Source organism: Manis pentadactyla, chromosome 4 (assembly GCF_030020395.1).
Source record: "Manis pentadactyla isolate mManPen7 chromosome 4, mManPen7.hap1, whole genome shotgun sequence".
In the NCBI taxonomy this organism is placed as follows: Eukaryota; Metazoa; Chordata; class Mammalia; order Pholidota; family Manidae; genus Manis; species Manis pentadactyla.
Genome location: NC_080022.1, coordinates 29885280 through 29907653, shown reverse-complemented (window position 1 = coordinate 29907653; position 22374 = coordinate 29885280). Strand labels below are relative to the sequence as shown.

Below are 22374 nucleotides of genomic sequence, written 5' to 3'. Positions count from 1 at the left end.
TGATTGATTAAGTTAATGACCATTGGTGATTACACTCAATCTCTGTCCCTTCTTTCCTTCCCAGAGGTAGGGGCAAAAAGTCCCAGCCTTCTAATTACATGATTGTTTCCTCTGGCAGCTAGCCTCCATCCTCGTAGACACTTGATTAGCATGAACTTGGGTGTGGTTGAAAGGGGCTTACCATGAATAACTTAAGGTGCCCCTCTCACACCTATTACTCAGGAAATTCCAAAGGTTTTAGCCAAGAGAAAGACCAAATACATCTTAGTATATCACAGTGTCACAGGTAGGTTACAGAATCATTGGAAGTCTGCTGAAACAAGTTTTGGGACATAAGCAGGAACAAATGGACACCAAGCACCTAGAACTATACCAAAAATCACAACACAGAGCTAGGTAGGCAAGGTAGCCCAGTTGTGATGGCTGTGTGCCCATTACTGCAGCCCATGTCAGAAATACAGCTGGTGTTGGATGTTGAATGCCACACTGACCCAGTGGCAAAGCTGGATGCTGGTTACTGCTGTTGCTTCACAGTGCACTACTGTAAGGAATTTCCTCCAACCCCAGCTCCAGTCTCAAAAAATCCTAAGTAAATGCAGCTGATTGGTCAAACCTGGGTCATGCCTGAGCGCTAGCTGCCTGGGCACCTGGAAAAGAGAGTATTGGGCATTTTAGCTTCTGTAGTGGGGAGTGGCCCTTGCTGTCTACCAAGATTCATGAGATGAAGAATTCTCCAAAAAAACTAACAAATGACCACTTCATAAATGTCATGAAAAGAATACTCTGGAAGTCTTTGACATACACAGATTCAACACTTAGAGTTTTTTATTTCCTTAGTTACCTTCAAAGGCCCGTTGTAAATGAATGTGAACTGAGTAACTTCCTTTGCTTGTGCCCATGATTTATTAGTTAGCAAGCCAGGCCTATGTCCACCTTAACATTGCATGGGACTTTATTATTCTCTACTAGTTATTATAGCCCTTATGTAACCTGTATGCCATGACTAAAATCTTTGTTTCTTTTTGAAGGAGTAGAAAAGACATAGAAACAGATCATTTTACAGTGCCAATGAGAGAAATGAAAAGAAAGTAAAGAGGCCTGAGAAAGTGACTTTTTTTTTTTTGGCCACAAATAGAAGTTTTGGATAAACTGGCACAGAATGTCAAGGTGTCTAGGATCTCTGATATTAAGAGATCCACCATGTGTATCTGTAGATACAAGGAAAAATGCTTTGCAAAGTTATTTTAATGAGTGCTTCAGCCAGTGCAGACACTGCTTTTCAAGCAAGAAGTTAAATTTCACTTAAAGATGAAAAGTGGCATAACTAGCTAACCAAGTTTTCTTTTTCTTTTTTGGGATCTTTGGTGCAACATGTTGAATGTGATTAATACTCTTCACATAATACATTTTATAAATCACTATTTCTGAACTTATAGAATCATTTTGGGTCTGAAATAGAATCATTTAAATTTTTTTCTGGATAAAATTTATAATGTAATTTTTTGTGATACTGTGGTGTATAGTGAATTAGGACACCTGAAAGTTCTTTGGGAAAATCCCTTGCTAATGTCAAGGGTCTCATCTTAAATCTCCTTACAGAAATCTTTTTTTTAAAGGCAGATGACTGTTCTGGGTAAACGAGCACAGCCCTGCCCTTTCCAGTCCTTAGCCACCATACTGGCTCCATGACTCATACCAGATAAGGTCAGGAAGTAGAGAAGTTCTTTCTACTTTTTCTCATAAGAATGCTTGCCAGCCATGAAGGGAAGGTTTTTGGTTCTTGGTGTGCAGGGGGACCATCTCCATTTTTTCATCAGAAGGTTATGAGTTTTTTCTACTCTTCCAACATTCTTTTTAACAATCCACCACACAGTTCCCTTCTGGTAGGATGAGGGTGTTTTACAGCAGTGCCATCTAGTTTTGATGTGTGTGTGTGTGTGTGTGTGTGTGTGTGTGTGTCTGTTTGTGTGATTTCAACAAAGAGTTGAGAGCTTCTTGCTGCAGAAAAGAGGTAGGAGGTGAGGCAGAACATCAAGCCAGCATTAAAGAAAGCTCAAGAAACCAGCATAATCTTTGCTTAGTGACTAAAAAAGCACCGTGAATAGTAAACAATTCCCCCCCAAGGAGTAACACTGTGAGGAGGTGATCACGTAAATAATTCGATAGCTGTGGATGCTTTTATATCTGTGAGAATATAACATGATCATTGCTGATGTGTTTTGACAACTCCTGCTTTTATTCATTTGAGCCTCCAAAAATCCTGGTAATCTAAAATGTGTTTCTAGAGACTCTGTCCCAGCTTTGACCTGTAGAGTCCATGAAGTATACAGGCCACACCCAAGCAAAGATTAATGACATGACCTTGATTAGACTTGCTTTGTGAGGCCCTAGGGAGGGAATCCCTGAATCCAGGAGCAGAAGTGCTGGTGAGCAGAATTCAGTATAATATAAGGAAGAACTCCTAATAATTAAAGCTGTCTGAAAATGCAGCAACCTGACTAAGCATATTCAAGTTTTTTTGTAATTTTGTGCTGGCATAAGTAATTCTGCATGGTACATCTTTGAAATATAGCTTTGTGTACTTGCTCAAATACATTTGTAGGATAGATTTCCAGGAGTAGAATGGTTCTGGGTATGCTTTTTGCATTTTATAGATACTACCCAAGTTCCTTCCCCAAAAGGCTGCATCAATTTATACCTCATAAACTGTACTCATTTCCACACAGTTTCATAAGTATGGGTCAGTAGTTTTCATTGTTGCCAAATTGATTAGTAATGTTTCCAAGGTGGTGAATGTGCTTAGAAATTCAGATAAGAGAGCAGATCAGCGGGAGTGGGAGGGACAGGGAATGTCAGAGACAGGGAGCAGCACCTACCTATGAGCATCAACAGATGTTGGCAAGATGAATCAGGGAGAGGCCCTTGTCTTCAAGCAACAGGGGACACAGGGAAGTCACAGTGTGTTTCAGAGCTGGACTGTGAAGAACGGTGAAAATAAAATCCTGCAATCACTAACCAACACGTTCATCTGGTGCTGGAACCCAAAGTAGCTAGAGCCGCATGTCAGATCCCTGTGCTGCACGTGCCAAGGAAGAAAGCAGATATACAGTGAGTCTGGATTAAACCAAGTGGGTCAGATACCTTTGCAGCATAGGAAATATATTTCACTAAAATACCTGAAATGGTGGGCTTGACGGTGTAACATTTCTGGAAATTCTGAAATCTGGAGAAAAGAGGAAATTTGAGAGAGATGTAATCTTCATTTTCCTAGCTCTTTTAACAGCTATAAAGTTGTATTGTTAACAACGTGGGATTTTTTTTCCTCATAAAATGGTCGGGTATTTAAATTGACAATAGAGCTTATTAATAAAGTGTTAGTCATCCCTAATTGTGCTTATTTTTAAAATGGCTTAAATGTTTGTAGTCAAAAGCTGCTGCTCTTAAATCCACACTGCGTTTTGCCAATTATGAGGACAAAAACTAGAAAAATCAATATTCAAGGAAAATTAATAAAATAGTTTTGTTTATGAACTTAGTGTCTGACCCTTGGAGGTTGTGTGAGTGGGAGGCTGGATCATCTAGGGGAGGGAAGAAGTCTTTCTTTTCATAAAAGTTGCTAAGGGAAAGAAAAATAAAAGGGAAATTCTCTCCGTCCCTAAATTTATTGAATATAATCTATTGTGATGTGGAACTTTGCATAATGAAATACATTTGAAAATAAATCAAATTTGACCTGATTCTCAGATTCTGCAGTGTGAAAACAGACCCGACTCAACCTTATCTCTTCCCTCTATTCATCCATCTGTCCACACACTGACTCATCCATCCATAGCCAATAATACCTAATAATCACGGAGTGTTTACTGTGTGCCAGATACTATTCTAAGTGCTTTATATGCATTATCTCAAATAATCTTCCCAGCAATGCTGTGAGCTGTTATCATTATACCACTTTCAAATGGAATCTGAGGGTTTCCCAATAAATTAAACAGACAATTATCATATGACCCAGCAATTCTACTCCTAGGTATATATATATACCCAAGAGAATTTAGTTCAAACAAAAACTTTCGTGGGGATATTCATAGCAGCTCTATTCACAGTAGCCCGAAGGTGGAAACAATCCAGATGTCCTTCAATGGATGAATAGGTAAACGAAATGCGGTTTTGTTTATATATCTGTTTATTCAATGCAGTATTATTCAGCCATAAGAAGGAATGAAGGGCTGTACGTGCTATGACACAGATGGACCTTGAAGACTTTTACGAAATAAAAGAAGCCAGACTCAAAAATACGTAATATACAAAAATAACACAAATTAAAGAATAATAAAAATAAATGTGATTCCATTTATATGAAATATCCAGAATAGTTAAATCCACAGAGATGTTGACTATTGGTGGCCAGGGGGTGGGGGAGGGGGACCCTGGGGCAACTGCTTAGTGGGAATGGGATTTTGGTTTGGGGTGATAACAAAGTTCAGGAACTAGATAGTGGTGATGGTGGGACAACATTGTAAATGGACTTAATGCCACTGAACTGTGCACTTTAAAATGGTTAAAATGATCATTTAAAAATTATTTTTTCGGCTGTCGGGGGCGGAAGATGGCGGCGTGAGTAGAGCAGCGGAAATCTCCTCCCAAAACAACATATATCTATGAAAATATAACAAAGACAACCCTTCCTAGAATAAAGACCAGAGGACACAGGACAATATCCAGACCACATCCACACCTGAGAGAACCCAGCGCCTCGCGAAGGGGGTAAGATACAAGCCCCGGCCCCGCGGGAGCCGGGCGCCCCTCCCCCCAGCTCCCGGAGGGAGAAGAGCAGGCGGAGCGGGAGGGAGACGGAGCCCAGGGCTGCCGAACACCCAGCCCCAGCCATCCGGGCCAGAGTGCAGGGCCCTCGATACTGGGAAAACAGGGCAGCAAGAACAGTGAGCAGGCACTGGAGGCTGGGCGACAGAGGACATAAGAAAAGCGCGCGACCATTTTTTTTTTTTTTTTTTGCTTTTTTGCTGCTTTGTTTTGGCGAGCGCTTTTTGGAAGTCTTAAAGGGACAGGGACCCCAATATTAGGGAAACAGGGCAGAAAGACCGGTGAGCAGAGGCCTGAGGCTGGCACCGGAGAATAAAGAAAAACGAACGACCACCTTTTCTTTTTTTAATTAAAAATTTTTTTTTTTTTTAATTAAAAAAATTTTTTTTCTTGTTTTTTTTTTGGTCGTTGTTTTGTTTTGGCGGGTGCTTTTTGGAAGTCTTAAAGGGGCAGGGCGGGCCACTTAATCCAGAGGTAGGGAATCCGGGATATCTGGGCACCCTAACCCCTGGGCTGCAGGGAGCAGGGAGGCCCCTTATGGAGATAAATAGCCTCCCAGCAGCTCCTGCTCCAACGCGACTCCACCATTTTGGAGCAGCTGCCTGAGCCAGGCCACGCCCACAGCAACAGCGGAGATTAACTCCATAGCAGCCGGGCAGGAAGCAGAAACCCTGTCTGCGCGCAGCTGCGCAGCACAAGCCACTAGAGGCCGCTGTTCTCCCAGGAGAGGAGGGCCACAAACCAACAAGAAAGGAAGTCCTTCCAGCCGTCACTCGTCCCAGTTCTGCAGACTATTCCTATCATCATGAAAAGGCAAAGCTACAGGCAGACAAAGATCACAGAGACAACACCAGAGAAGGAGACAGACCTAACCAGTCTTCCTGACAAAGAATTCAAAATAAGAATCATAAACATGCTGACAGAGATGCAGAGAAATACGCAAGAGAAATGGGATGAAGTCCGGAAGGAGATCACAGATGCCAGAAAGGAGATCGCAGAAATGAAACAAACTCTGGAAGGGTTTATAAGCAGAATGGATAGAATGCAAGAGGCCATTGATGGAATTGAAATCAGAGAACAGGAACGCATGGAAGCTGACATAGAGAGAGACAAAAGGATCTCCAGGAATGAAACAATATTAAGAGAACTGTGTGACCAATCCAAAAGGAACAATATCCGTATTATAGGGGTCCCAGAAGAAGAAGAGAGAGGCAAAGAGATGGAAAGTATCTTAGAAGAAATAATTGCTGAAAACTTCCCCACACTGGGGGAGGAAGTAATCAAACAGACCACGGAAATACACAGAACCCCCAACAGAAAGGATCCAAGAAGGGCAACACCAAGACACATAATAATTAAAATGGCAAAGATCAAGGACAAGGAAAGAGTGTTAAAGGCAACTAGAGAGAAAAAGGTCACCTATAAAGGGAAACCCATCAGGCTAACGTCAGATTTCTCAACAGAAACCCTACAGGCCAGAAGAGAATGGCATGATATATTTAATACAATGAAACAGAAGGGCCTTGAACCAAGGATACTGTATCCAGCACGACTATCATTCAAATATGACGGTGGGATTAAACAATTCCCAGACAAACAAAAGCTGAGGGAATTGGCTTTCCACAAACCACCTCTACAGAACATCTTACAGGGACTGCTCTAGATGGGAGCACTCCTAGAAAGAGCACAGCACAAAACACCCAACATATGAAGAATCGAGGAGGAGGAACAAGAAGGGAGAGAAGAAAAGAATCTCCAGACAGTGTATATAACAGCTCAATAAGCGAGCTAAGTTAGACAGTAGGATACTAAAGAGGCTAACCTTGAACCTTTGGTAACCACGAATTTAAAGCCTGCAATGGCAATAAGTACATATCTTTCAATAGTCACCCTAAATGTTAATGGGTTGAATGCACCAATCAAAAGACACAGAGTAACAGAATGGATAAAAAAGCAAGACCCATCTATATGCTGCTTACAAGAAACTCACCTCAAACCCAAAGACATGTACAGACTAAAAGTCAAGGGATGGAAAAACATATTTCAAGCAAACAACAGTGAGAAGAAAGCAGGGGTTGCAGTACTAATATCAGACAAAATAGACTTCAAAACAAAGAAAGTAACAAGAGATAAAGAAGGACACTACATAATGATAAAGGGCTCAGTCAAACAAGAGGATATAACCATTCTAAATATATATGCACCCAACACAGGAGCACCAGCATATGTGAAACAAATACTAACAGAACTAAAGGGGGATATAGACTGCAATGCATTCATTCTAGGAGACTTCAACACACCACTCACCCCAAAGGATAGATCCACTGGGCAGAAAATAAGTAAGGACACGGAAGCACTGAACAACACAGTAGAGCAGATGGACCTAATAGACATCTATAGAACTCTACATCCAAAAGCAGCGGGATATACATTCTTCTCAAGTGCACATGGAACATTCTCCAGAATAGACCACATACTAGGCCACAAAAAGAGCCTCAGAAAATTCCAAAAGATTGAAATCCTACCAACCAACTTTTCAGACCACAAAGGCATAAAACTAGAAATAAACTGTACAAAGAAAGCAAAGAGGCTCACGAACACATGGAGGCTTAACAACACGCTCCTAAATAATCAATGGATCAATGACCAAATCAAAATGGAGATCCAGCAATATATGGAAACAAATGACAACAACAACACTAAGCCCCAACTTCTGTGGGACACAGCAAAAGCAGTCTTAAGAGGAAAGTATATAGCAATCCAAGCATATTTAAAAAAGGAAGAGCAATCCCAAATGAATGGTCTAATGTCACAATTATCGAAATTGGAAAAAGAAGAACAGATGAGGCCTAAGGTCAGCAGAAGGAGGGACATAATAAAGATCAGAGAAGAAATAAATAAAATTGAGAAGAATAAAACAATAGCAAAAATCAATGAAACCAAGAGCTGGTTCTTTGAGAAAATAAACAAAATAGATAAGCCTCTAGCCAGACTTATTAAGAAGAAAAGAGAGTCAACACAAATCAACAGTATCAGAAACGAGAAAGGAAAAATCACGACGGACCCCACGGAAATGCAAAGAATTATTGGAGAATACTATGAAAACCTATATGCTAACAAGCTGGGAAACCTAGGAGAAATGGACAACTTCCTAGAAAAATATAACCTTCCAAGATTGACCCAGGAAGAAACAGAAAATCTAAACAGACCAATTACCAGCAACGAAATTGAAGAGGTAATCAAAAAACTACCAAAGAACAAAACCCCCGGGCCAGATGGATTTACCTCGGAATTTTATCAGACATACAGGGAAGACATAATACCCATTCTCCTTAAAGTTTTCCAAAAAATAGAGGAGGAGGGGATACTCCCAAACTCATTCTATGAAGCTAACATCACCCTAATACCAAAACCAGGCAAAGACCCCACCAAAAAAGAAAACTACAGACCAATATCCCTGATGAACGTAGATGCAAAAATACTCAACAAAATATTAGCAAACCGAATTCAAAAATACATCAAAAGGATCATACACCATGACCAAGTGGGATTCATCCCAGGGATGCAAGGATGGTACAATATTCGAAAGTCCATCAACATCATCCACCACATCAACAAAAAGAAAGACAAAAACCACATGATCATCTCCATAGATGCTGAAAAAGCATTTGACAAAGTTCAACATCCATTCATGTTAAAAACTCTCAGCAAAATGGGAATAGAGGGCAAGTACCTCAACATAATAAAGGCCATCTATGATAAACCCACAGCCAACATTATACTGAACAGCGAGAAGCTGAAAGCATTTCCTCTGAGATCAGGAACTAGACAGGGATGCCCACTCTCTCCACTGTTATTTAACATAGTACTGGAGGTCCTAGCCACGGCAATCAGACAAAATAAAGAAATACAAGGAATCCAGATTGGTAAAGAAGAAGTTAAACTGTCACTATTTGCAGATGACATGATACTGTACATAAAAAACCCTAAAGACTCCACCCCAAAACTACTAGAACTGATATCGGAATACAGCAAAGTTGCAGGATACAAAATCAACACACAGAAATCTGTGGCTTTCCTATATACTAACAATGAACCAACAGAGAGAGAAATCAGGAAAACAACTCCATTCACAATTGCATCAAAAAAAATAAAATACCTAGGAATAAACCTAACCAAAGAAGTGAAAGACTTATACTCTGAAAACTACAAGTCACTCTTAAGAGAAATTAAAGGGGACACTAACAGATGGAAACTCATCCCATGCTCGTGGCTAGGAAGAATTAATATCGTTAAAATGGCCATCCTGCCCAAAGCAATATACAGATTTGATGCAATCCCTATGAAACTACCAGCAACATTCTTCAATGAACTGGAACAAATAATTCAAAAATTCATATGGAAACACCAAAGACCCCGAATAGCCAAAGCAATCCTGAGAAAGAAGAATAAAGTAGGGGGGATCTCACTCCCCAACTTCAAGCTCTACTATAAAGCCATAGTAATCAAGACAATTTGGTACTGGCACAAGAGCAGAGCCACAGACCAATGGAACAGACTAGAGAATCCAGACATTAACCCAGACATATATGGTCAATTAATATTGGATAAAGGAGCCATGGACATACAATGGCGAAATGACAGTCTCTTCAACAGGTGGTGCTGGCAAAACTGGACAGCTACATGTAGGAGAATGAAACTGGACCATTGTCTAACCCCATATACAAAAGTAAACTCAAAATGGATCAAAGACCTGAATGTAAGTCATGAAACCATTAAACTCCTGGAAGAAAACATAGGCGAAAACCTCTTAGACATAAACATGAGTGACCTCTTCTTGAACATATCTCCCCGGGCAAGGAAAACAACAGCAAAAATGAGTAAGTGGGACTATATTAAGCTGAAAAGCTTCTGTACAGCAAAAGACACCATCAATAGAACAAGAAGGATCCCTACAGTATGGGAGAATATATTTGAAAATGACACATCCGATAAAGGCTTGACGTCCAGAATATATAAGGAGCTCTCACGCCTCAACAAACAAAAAACAAATAACCCAATTAAAAAATGGGCAGAGGAACTGAACAGACAGTTCTCCAAAAAAGAAATACAGATGGCCAACAGACACATGAAAAGATGCTCCACATCGCTAATTATCAGAGAAATGCAAATTAAAACTACAATGAGGTATCACCTCACACCAGTAAGGATGGCTGCCATCCAAAAGACAAACAACAACAAATGTTGGCGAGGCTGTGGAGAAAGGGGAACCCTCCTACACTGCTGGTGGGAATGTAAGTTAGTTCAACCATTGTGGAAAGCAGTATGGAGGTACATCAAAATGCTCAAAACAGACTTACCATTTGACCCAGGAATTGCACTCCTAGGAATTTACCCTAAGAATGCAGCAATCAAGTTTGAGAAAGACAGATGCACCCCTATGTTTATTGCAGCACTATTTACAATAGCCAAGAATTGGAAGCAACCTAAATGTCCATCAATAGATGAATGGATAAAGAAGATGTGGTACATATACACAATGGAATACTACTCAGCTATAAGAAAAGGGCAAATCCAATCATTTGCAGCAACATGGATGGAGCTGGAGGGTATTATGCTCAGTGAAACAAGCCAAGCGGAGAAAGAGAAATACCAAATGATTTCACTTATCTGTGGAATATAAGAACAAAGGAAAAACTGAAGGAACAAAACAGCAGCAGAATCACAGAACTCAAGAATGGACTAACAGGTACCAAAGGGAAAGGGACTGGGGAGGATGGGTGGGTAGGGAGGGATAAGGGGGGGAGAAGTAGGGGGGTATTAAGATTAACATGCATGGGGGGTAGGAGAAAAGGGAGGGCTGTACAACACAGAGAAGGCAAGTAGTGATTCTACAACATTTTGCTATGCTGATGGACAGTGACTGTAAAGGGGTTTATAGGGGAGACCTGGTATAGGGGAGAGTTATTCGTCATGTAAGTGTAGATTAGTGATAGCAAAAAAAAAAAAAAAAAAAAAAAAAGGGCAGTTCCTGTGTGGTAACCTCCAACGAGTTCTACACAAGGGTATAAAGGGCATATAAAAGTGTAGGCAAAGGGTCTGTTTGTGTTTATACAGAGGATCAAAGCCTAATTGGGCTACCCCGAAAATGAACTAAGATATGATATGAAAAAGAACTTCCAACATCTGCACCCTCTGGAAGACTCATGCCAGAAGATGATCATCAAAAAACCCCAACAAAGATCCACGCACTGCTACAGCTGTGGATGCACTCGTCCCACCGGTTCCTGGACCTGCCATGGGAATGAGGACGGAGATATCTAAGCTGGCCTGTGCATACAGTAAAACAACAAAATTGGACTGGATCTATACTGTTGGAACTCAACCAAGAATTAGGAGAAGTGCAAGTTGCAGCGCTCCAAAATCTTGCGACCATAGACTATCTACTGTTAAAAGAACATATGGGATGTGAACAGTTCCCAGGAATGTGTTGTTTTAATTTGTCTGATTTTTCTCAAAATATTCAAATTCAGTTAGACAATATCCATCATATCATTGATAAATTTTCACAAATGCCTAGGGTGCCTAACTGGTTTTCTTGGTTTCTCTGGATATGGCTGGTAATTGTAGGTCTGCTTTGGTTATGTAGCTGTATTCCTATTATGTTAATGTGTGTACACAATTTAATTAGTAGTTTAAAACCTATACATGCTTATGTTACTCTACAAGAAGGTATGTCAAAGAAATAATCAATCTTCCCATGTTTTCTTCCGTCTGCTACTTCTATAGCTTTTCTTCTTTCTTCCTAATTACAACCCTTAAGTAGAATTTGTGCCTCATATCGAAATTACCAAGTATCATAATTCTTCCAAGTGGTAAAGATACCTCAAGACAAATGCTGGGCATAGAAGCCACAGGGCATAAATATGCAAAGAAGTGAAAAGCTAACCTTTTCAAACAATATTGCTTCTCTCTCATTTACCAACTTTACATTTCCCTGTATGGCCCCGGAAGATGACTGGTTAGCCAGAGACGGGTAAGATTCCTCAAGGGAGGAACAACCTAAGACAGGCACAGTCGCAGGGGGGCCATCAGGTGAGAAATTGGGGATCAACAGAGGAGAGGCTTAGAACCTCACCCCCCCGTTCTGAGAGAAATCTTCTGCATACGTGGATGTTTTATTGCCCTGGTCTAGCTTGGATTAACACATAGTCTACAGGCACACACCTGATCATCTACATGTGCTCTCTTACAACACTAAACTATGTTTTCTACCTTTATCTTGTATCTACCTACCACTTCAGCATTTTATTAAAAATAATAATAATAAAGAGAGAAATGTGGTATCCACATATAAATCAAGTATAAAAACCAAATCAGTATTCATATTTGAACTGACTGTTTATAGTTCATAATGTATGAGCAAAACCGAAAGTTTCTGTGATGACTGCCCTTGTACTGTTCACTATGTAACTTATTCATTATGTAAGAATTTGTTCTACATGTAAAAACTTGTTTGTTATGCCTCAGAAGATTGGAGACTGACAAAAATTAGGCTTGGGGTGGAATAATGATTGTGCATTGAGCATTGACTCCCCTATACAGAATTTTATTGTCGTTAACAACCATTTGATCAATAAATATGAGAGATGCCCTCACAAAAAAAAAAAAAAAAAAAAAAAAAAAAAAAGGACAGACTTCCAATGGTAAAATAAATTAGTAACCGGGATGTAATGTATAGCATAAGGAATATAGTCAAGATATTGTAACAGCCTGGTAGGGTGATAGCTGGAACCTAGAATTATGTATATAAATGTTCTACCACTGTGTTGTACACTTGAAACTCATGTAATGTAATACTGTGTGTCAACTACCTTTCAATAAAAAATAATTATTAAAAAAAAAAAAAAAAAAAAAAAAAAAATTATTTTTTCGAAGAAATCCCCCCCACATTATCTAAGCTTCAGGCTCCACAAAATATGGACCCACTCCTGCATAGAGGGCAAAAATCCAGTGAAATCCCACTATGCAGATATAATCAGTTGCTTCTCCATATTTCTTGTTGCATGTGTATTGGTATATTACGTTTTACAAAAGCGTGACTTTACTCTGTGTACTATTTCACAGTATTACTTTTTTCTCTTAATACATTCAAGATACTCCCCCTATTGACCACAGAACCAGAAGTAAAAAATAACAGAACCAAACCAAAAAGAGGACAATACCAGGCAGCACCAAGGTGCAGGGAGAGGAAAGAGTGGTCAGGCCCCAGTGGCACAGACAGGCTGCCTTAGCCTGCAGTGCCTTGGCATGGTATCACCCAGCAGTTTTTATTATACAATTATTTGGATAATTTTTATTGACCTCTGTCTCTATCACTGTAAACGCTTATGGATAAGAATGGTGGCCTTATACATACTAGGTGTTCAATAAATATTTGTTGAATAAATGCTTGAATAATTGAATGTTAAGGATTGAGGTCAAGGGAATATTGGGCGTGGGAATTAGTAGGACCTCAGCCAAGGATTTTGGATGCCAGAGGGTTGTTGGGAAGATGTGTTTAAGCAAAGGTGTTGACATTGTGCCTGGAGAACCAGTAAGGAATGGCCTTCTTAACTCAAGTGTGCTACAGAATGGGCAGCAGTTGTATTTTGGAAAGGACACTGGTAATTAAGAAAGAGAAGACATGGTTTGAGTCCTTTTTTGCAGGGTGGAGGTGAGAAGCTTAGTTTTTTATCTATGAATGGGGCTGCAAATCCCTACCTCCTTGGGGTTGTTGTGGAAATTCAGTGAGTCAATCAATAGCTGTGAAAGCCCTCAGCATGGTGCCTGATGCACAGTAGATGTTCAGAAATGATTTTTGGTTCTGATTCGGAAATCAGCTTCTGATATGTTTGGCCTGGGAGTAGAAGCAAGATGAAATTAAGAGGAGAAAGGAGACTGTTCACTCAAGTTAGACAAAACTGAATTCAGTTACTCAGTGTGCATCATGGTTTGGGCTCTGAGACACATTAGTTCATGGCAAGCTGCCTCTTAGACGAATACTGACTTGAAAGTCAACAGCAGAGGGGAAGGTAGGGGTATACGAGGCAGAGTTGCTGTTCCAAGGCTCCTGTTCACCCCTTGGGTGGTGGCAGTAAATGAAACTGAAAGTCCCCTCTGAGAGCCTTCTCCTTCATTTGGGTAGACCCTAGTATTTTGTTGTGATTATACACTGGTGATGGAGTTATGGAGCTTAGGAGTAGGGCAGTAGATCTTCAGATGCCTTCTATTAATGCACAGCTAAGGCCTTGAAAACTAATGGTTGTGCCAGGGCGCTCAGGATAGAGCTGGGGCCCAAAGACTCTAGGGTCATCTGTTTTTCCCTGACATTTGTGTTGCTTTTAGGTGGAGGGAGGACCCAGAGCAATGGCTGCTGCTCGTGAGGTGGAGATGGAGGATGTGAATCTGAATAGAGACAGGAAAGAAGACCTTGAGGAAGAGGAGGAAATGAGAGAGGATGGCGAAGGTAAAGATCCCTCCAAGAATAAAAAAGTCTACAGGGTTGTCTCAAAATGGATGCTTCCTGAACAGGCCCGGAGAACATATGTGGAGAGAGCTAACTGCTTCCCGCCCCCCGTGTTCATCATCTCCATCAGCCTTGCTGAGGTGAATATTTTGAGTGGTGGGCATTAGGGAGTTGCAAACAAACTGGGGGTTTGGGTCAGATACAGATAAGAGCCTGGGAAACGTATAAGAAGAGAGCTTGGTGTTGGCAAGCAGAGCACCCACAGAACCCAACCTCACCACATCCTGAGCTTCTTTCCCAGGTTTTCCCTGAGTTCCCAGTCACTTTCGGGGTTTTTCAAGGGTTGAGTTTTATTTTCAAACAAGTTCCCTGCCCCGCAGTTACTACAACTTTGGTGGCTTCATTTCATTTTACCTGCCAGGGGTAAAAATAATAATCAAATAATTTTGGGGCTGCACATTGGTTTGATCTCATGATCCAACTTAGATTGGTTGGGTTGGTAAGGTCTGTCGGGAGTCTTATGTTTAGAAGAGTTACAGGCTGCCCCCAAATTTTAGTAGAGAAAAAGCTGGTTCCTCTAATGATGTCTACTTTCGGTAGCATGTAGTATGTTTCCAGACTCTGAGCTAGTCAGCTCTCTTGTATTCCAGAAAAGAGTGCAAGGTCTGGAGAGGTGGGAGATTTACCCAAGGTCATATACTTAGTGATGGGGCCAGGATGGGGCTTCTGAGCATCATCACACCTAGCTTTTTCTCCCACACCATATGATGTCTCATAAAGGAACTGGCAGAGGATGGCTGCCTGTGGGGTATGACTTCATGGGCATTAGGAAATCCCTAGGGTAATCCTCTTAACTCCAAACAATGCCTCAACTTCCTTATCAGGGACTGTACTAGCATTTTTTAGAGAAACAGAACCAATAGGATGTGTACACACATGTGCATGTGCACACACACACACACACACACAATTATCCTATCATCTATCATTATCTATCATCATCATCTATATAGTCATCTGTCTATTCACTCTTATCTATTGAGAGAGAGAGAGAAATATTGATATATTTTAAGGATTTGGTACATGTGATTGTGGAAGTTTGGTAAACTCAAAACCTACAGGGCAGGCCAGCAGATTGGCGACCTAGGGGTTAAGAGTTGTGGTGGAGTCTGAAGGCCATCTGCTGGCAGAATTCCCTTTTCTTAGAGGGAGTCAGTCTTTGTGCTATCTAAGGCCTTCAGCTGCAGGATGAGGCCCGCCCACATTACAGGGGCTAATCTGCTTTAGTCAAAGTTTACTTATTTAATTGTTAACCTCATCTAAAATATACCTTCGCAGAAACATCTAGAATGTTTGACCAAATGTCTGGGTACTGTGGTCTAGCCAAGTTGACACAAAAAATTAACTTTCACAGGGACCTAGCCTCCTACAACTCAGATAAGAGAAGGCTAATGTGTAAACATTCCTGGGAGAAGATTCTATCAAGGCTGTTTTGGTTACAGGGACATAACTCTAAATTTTCTCAAGGGGTTTTATTGTGAAACAACCATGAATCCATTCTGCTTCTTTGCTACTGCATATTATCCTTCCAACCTATGGATTGGTTGGCCTGCCCATGGGCCAGTGAGCTGTGTGTGTGGTATAGGAGGGGGATTGGAGAAGACCGGGATGAGGTCACATGTACAAAACATAGCTGCCTGGACAGTGTGCTCTGGCGAAGGCAGTTTTCATAGAAGGGTCATGGAGCAGGTGCTGAGGTAGCTGCTTCTCACAGAAGGATCAGTTTTTTAAAAAATTAAAACATTTTAAAACTAAACTTTTAATTTTGGAATAATTTAGTTTTATAGAAGAATTGCAAAGATAGTACGGAGTTCCTGAATATTCCTTATCCAGTTTCCACCATTGTTAATATATTTCATTTCCATAGCACATTTCCACACTTAAAACTACAAAAGAAACTGACATATGTGTATTACTATTAACACAACTCCAGACCTTACTTGGATTTTACCAGTTTTCCGTTAATGTCCTCTCTCTGTCCCTCCTGTACCCTCAAACCCAGGGCATCACATTTAGTTGTCATGTCTCCCACCTCCTCTGAACTGTGACAGTATCTGTCTGTTTTCTAAGACTGACAGTCTGGAGGACTGTTGGCCAAGTACCCTGTAGAATGTCCCCCAGTCTGGGTTTGTCTGATGTTTTCCTCACGATTAGATTGGAGTTACGGGTTTTGGGGAAGAATATCACAGAGTGGAGTGCCCTCTCATCACATGCCATCCTACCAGGGAGTAGGGGCATCAACGTGACATCCCTAGTGACAGCAGCCCTCATCCCTTGGTTGAGGTTGTGTTTACCAGGTCACTCCACTGTAAAGTTACTGTTTTCCTTTTTCTCCGATCTATTCTTTGGAAGCCAGTAAGGACTTAATTTCATACTAAGTTGTAAGTGGAAGACCAAATGGTGGTGGTGGGAAGATGAGGGCAATGGTATTTGAGGGAGGAATGGGATTCTGAAAGGCTTTACAGTTTGGTCTAGGCTGCTCCTGCTCCCTGGGGGAGGAGGCGTATGAGCACAGTTAGACGGTCAGATCTACAGGGAATGCAATTCCCATCCTCTTCTGAGCACAGGCTATGGAATGGCTCACCTGGGAGCTGCTCATTTGAAACCAAGGTGCCCATGGCTGTAATGGGGCCACTCTCTGCAGAAGGGGTGGTTAATATTCATGTCTGCCCCCCCTTGTCAGCTGGCGGTGTTTATTTACTATGCTGTGTGGAAGCCCCAGAAACAGTGGATCACCCTGGACGTGGGCATTTTGGAAAGTCCCTTTATCTACAGCCCTGAGAAGAGAGAAGAAGCCTGGAGGTTTATCTCATACATGCTGGTACACGCTGGGTAAGGAATGACAGTTAAGTCACTGATGTTGGAAGTGACTATAAGTAATTGTATTGCCTAGTATATGCTTGGTGGTTTATTACTGATAAGGCACTTTCCTGTCCGTAACCTTGTTTGATCCTCACAGCAATCCTGAGGGTCAGGTATGACTCCCTCCATTTTATGTCGGAGTCTCAGGGGATGTAGTTATCTGCTCCATGTCGCACAGCTAAGTTGCAGAGCTAGGACCATTAGTGATGACTCAAGTCCAGTGTATTTATATAGCATCATAATGGCCAAATATTGGTATTTACATAGGAGAGACCAAATCATTCCCAAACCACAAGTATGTTCCCCTAGTTGTTTGATGTTAAGTGTTCCCTTTAGAGCATGAGTCATCAGTCCCTGCCCCCACCCGCCCCTGTCACACACTAAAGAAAGCTAATTCATGAATATTTCAATGAGTTAATTAATAATACTGTTATCCATCTGGGATAGTACAAACAGTAAAAATGCAGTGCCTGCCTTTTAGTTCTGCTTATAGTTTCCTAAATGCTAATAATCTTTTATGACCTTGCTCAGTATCCATGGTTCATTCTGCCCACTGCAGACAGTGAGCAGCTTGCTGCTGGCCCCGCCTCTCTCGTGGACTCCTGGGGTTTCAGATGAGGCCAGCTTTGTCTGCGCCCAGCCGTGAACCCTGAAGGATGATTCTGGCCAGTGGCTAAATTGGCATTCATGGCAGGACACAGGGCTCAGAGGATGTGTCAGGGACAAAATCGCCAATTGCCCAGTTTCAGTGGACACTTCCACTCTCGTTTTCTCTTTAACAAGTATATTCTGCGTTAATGGGGCTCTTGCACTCAGAGACTTAAAAATTATAAGGGGGAGGGGTCAGTTAATTAGTAATGCAAGGCAATATAGTATTACGGTGTACAGTAGTTATTTAGCCTCTTTGTGATGCAGTTCACAAATCTGTAAAATGGGATAATAAAGTTGCTGTGATTAAATGAGATAACTTTTGTAGTGTGCAACACAGAGTAAGGAACTCAAGAAAGAATTGTCAAGACTGCGCAGGACTTGTCACATATGGGGTGTATAATTTAGGAATGCTATTAGTTGCAAGTAACCAAAAATGTGACGGGCTTAAACAAATGGAGGTGAATTTTTTCCCCATAAGAATCCCAGAGGTATGTGGTTGGTGCATCAGTTTAGTGAAGCCAGAACTCTTGGTCCCATGCTGGCATCTGCCTTTCCCTTGGCCTTTCTCTCATGGCTGCAAGTTGGCTGCTGTAACTCGGCATTCAAAGAAGGAAGGGGGAGGAGGTTGTACAAACTACTGGTGACATCCATCCCTTTTGTCAAGACACTTAAAAGGCTCCTGGCAGTGCTGCTCTTACTTGCATCTTATTGGCCAGAACCATGTGACACAGCTACCCTGGCCCGAGAGGTGGGAGAGTCACTGCCAGCTTCACTTGAGGAGGTAGGTAGACAAGGAGTAAGGAAGTATGGATTAGCAGTAACATAAGCAGAAAGAGAACGATCAGAATAGGGATGGCTTCACAGATTACATGGATTCAGGTTGGACCCTGAAGGGTGGATAAACTTTGGATGAAAAAAATCAATATTTCTATTTTGGGTATATGACAGGATCTCATCTTTATGCACTTCTATGGAGTGATTCTTTGGGGTTTTTGTGTCACCTTGTCCTCAAGGTGTTCCAAGAGGACAGGATGGGATGGCTTTCCCTGACCTTCTTGTTCAAATTCACAGTGCACATATTTCCAAATCCCCTTTATGTCTGGAGCCTCCATAAGATTAGTGTAGTGTAACTGTCTTTGCTAGACTTTCTGTGTTGAATGACACGTTACTTCTCCTACGTCTTTGAAGATGGCTTGGACAATAATAGTTGTGGCTGGGTGTACACATGGACATAAAGGGAAATACTCTGTTCTGCAGGTATGTCCAGAGAACGGCTTCAGTGATCTGCTGAATATTTGTTGAGTAAACTATAATGCGAAAACACCATTCCTAAAAACTAATATGAAAGCTGCAGCACTTTGTCAAAGATCTGACACCTATTTTGCTTTTTAACTTTTTGGTTTAACCTGAAATCTCTTAAAAAAACAAACAAACATTGTGCTACAAGCAACTAAATTGAGGATTACTCAAACGTGGGGCTTTCCCAAATTACACTCACAGATTCTTCAGAGATGCTCTTGGGGTTTGACAAGCAAAATAACATGTATTTCATTAAAATTTTTTTATTATAATAAAAAGCACCTGCACTCAATTGTTATAAGCATAATTATAATACACGGGGGATATCTTTAGCTAGTGTTACTAGATGAGCTTTTCTTTTATTCTGGTAAACTTAAAAAAAAAACCTTTTTAATGTAGAACTGGGAATGAGGCTTCTCTTGCCATCTCTGCTTTGTTAAAGAATATCCTGAAATTACAAGAAAAATTGTTTAAAAACCTATTGAAATTTAAACTGCCTGCTGCTCAACAGCGATCCTAATCAGTGGTAGAATTTTCTCAATACTGTGCTACTGAAACAAAATCAGATGCCGAGGCTGACATAGGTGGTAATTGTCATCTAAACCTAATTTCAAGTTTTATGTTCTTTAAACCCATCCCCCTTGCTCTGTTTGGTGTTGTCAGTAATCATTATAAAACAGAATTTATAAAATAAATGTATACTTCTAAAATTTTTTTATCAGTTTTATGTATTGAAGCTCCATGTAAGGTTTTATTTAAACAGAAAGTCACCTAAAAAACTAGAAAATAGAATTCAAGTTAAGCAAGTCCTTAAGTAGAAACATACCAATGTCTGTTAATCTTCCAAGGAAATAATTGCCTGGGTTAGTCAGAATATTTGACAACTGTGTTTGTCTTTGCAGAGTTCAGCACATCTTGGGGAATCTTGTTATGCAGCTTGCTCTGGGTATTCCCTTGGAAATGGTCCACAAAGGCCTCCGAGTGGGACTGGTGTACCTGGCAGGAGTGATTGCAGGTTAGTATCCTGAGGGTGACGCAGAATCAACAGCTTTGGAAACTCAGGCAGTAATAAACAAAGAAAAGGTAATAAACTTAAGGAAAGATTTATTGCACTTCTTTTTTTTTTTTTAATATTATAATCCAATAATCTTTATTTCACCTTGTTGAAAGAATTTACATTGCATGGTCAACTAATTCAGATTTGAACTAATTTTACATAAAAAATATGATCTATATAAAAAAAGGCACTCTAAATTTGGTACTTTGAACAAATAGATCCTTAGAAATTCTGTACCAAACTGCTATTTTATTTAACATTGCTGTGTTCCTTTAATATTGAGAAGACTTTTCCTTACAAATTTGCCTATATTCAACATAATGTTTGCACACTGTTTCAATTTATGGAGCATTTTGGCAGCAGATGATAATCTGGCAATTATAATTCAATGGAATGGTCAAGACAGTTATATTATTGTCCCTAATCTATAGGTGAGTGATTTGAGGCATATAACAAATTATATGACTCCAGGGGTTTTTCTACCACATTGTACTATTGCCCATGGACAATCAATTGTTTTGATTTCAGTAGAAGTTAAGCAGAATTTCTCTGTTTCTGCCTTGTCAAGCAGGCAAACCCAGTTTTTAAAAGACAGACGTAGGTGTCGTAGGTTATAAGAGATGCAGGTCTTTATCAGGTTGGTAAGAGCTATAAACTGGTAGGGTGGTCTGATTTGGTCAGCATATCTTTTTTTTTAGATAATTATTTTTTATTGAAGGGTAGTTGACACACAGTATTACATTACATTAGTTTCAAGTGTACAACACAGTGATAAAACATTTATATACATAATTCTAGGTTCCAGCTATCACCCTACCAAGCTGTTACAATATCATGACTATATTCCTTATGCTATACATTACATCCCGGTTACTTATTTATTTTACCATTGGAAGTCTGTCCTTTTTTTTTTTTTTTTTTGTGAGGGCATCTCTCATATTTATTGATCAAATGGTTGTTAACGACAATAAAATTCTGTATAGGGGAGTCAATGCTCAATGCACAATCATTAATCCACCCCAAGCCTAATTTTCGTCAGTCTCCAATCTTCTGAGGCATAACAAACAAGTTCTTACATGGAGAACAAATTCTTACATAATGAATAAGTTACATAGTGAACAGTACAAGGGCAGTCATCACAGAAACTTTTGGTTTTGCTCATGCATTATGAGCTATAAACAGTTCAAATATGAATACTCATTTGGTTTTTATACTTGATTTATATGTGGATACCACATTTCTCTCTTTATTATTATTATTTTTAATAAAATGCTGAAGTGATAGGTAGATACAAGATAAAGGTAGAAAACATAGTTTAGTGTTGTAAGAGAGCAAATGTAGATGATCAGGTGTGTGCCTGTAGACTATGTGTTAATCCAAGCTAGACCAGGGCAATAAAACATCCACGTATGCAGAAGATTTCTCTCAGAACAGGGGGGGTGAGGTTCTAAGCCTCACCTCTGTTGATCCCCAATTTCTCACCTGATGACCCCCCTGCGACTGTGCCTGTCTTAGGTTGTTCCTCCCATGAGGAATCTTACCCGTCTCTGGCTAACCAGTCATCTTCTGGGGCCATACAGGGAAATGTAAAGTTGGTAAGTGAGAGAGAAGCCTTATTGTTTGAAATGGTTAGCTTTTTATTTCTTTGCATATTTATGCCCTGTAGCTTCTATGCCCAGCATTTGTCTTGAGGTATCTTTACCACTTGGAAGAATTATGATACTCGGTAAATTTGATATGAGGCACGAATTCTATTTAAGGGTTGTAATTAGGAAGGAAGAAGAAAAGCTATAGAAGTAGCAGGCAGAAGAAAACATGGGAAGATTGATTATTTCTTTGACATATCTTCTTGTAGAGTAACTTCAGCATGTATAGGTTTTAAGCGACTACTTAATTTGCGCACACACATTAACATAATAGGAGTATAGTTACATAACCAAAGCATATCTGTAATTACCAGCCATCTCCAGTGAAACCAAGAGAACCAGTTAGGCACCTTAGGCATTTGTGAAAACTTATCTATGATATGGTGGATATTGTCCAACTGAACTTGAACAGTCTGAGAGAAATCAGACAAATTAAAACAACCCATTCCTGGGGAATGTGCACGTCCCTT

The 22374-nt window shown here is 40.4% G+C and overlaps 1 protein-coding gene across 3 annotated transcripts in view; it reads left to right on the top strand.

The window, feature by feature from the left end:
- Positions 1–22374, top strand: part of RHBDL2 (rhomboid like 2) — a 47236-nt gene that overhangs the window by 13073 nt on the left and 11789 nt on the right. For all 3 annotated transcript variants that reach the window (XM_036876623.2, XM_036876622.2, XM_057500026.1), the window contains 3 exons: positions 14209–14469; positions 17073–17221; positions 20104–20216. In XM_036876623.2, the coding sequence (XP_036732518.1) occupies positions 14230–14469; positions 17073–17221; positions 20104–20216 (502 nt within the window). In that variant the 5' untranslated portion in view covers positions 14209–14229. The remainder of the gene's footprint in view (positions 1–14208; positions 14470–17072; positions 17222–20103; positions 20217–22374) is intronic.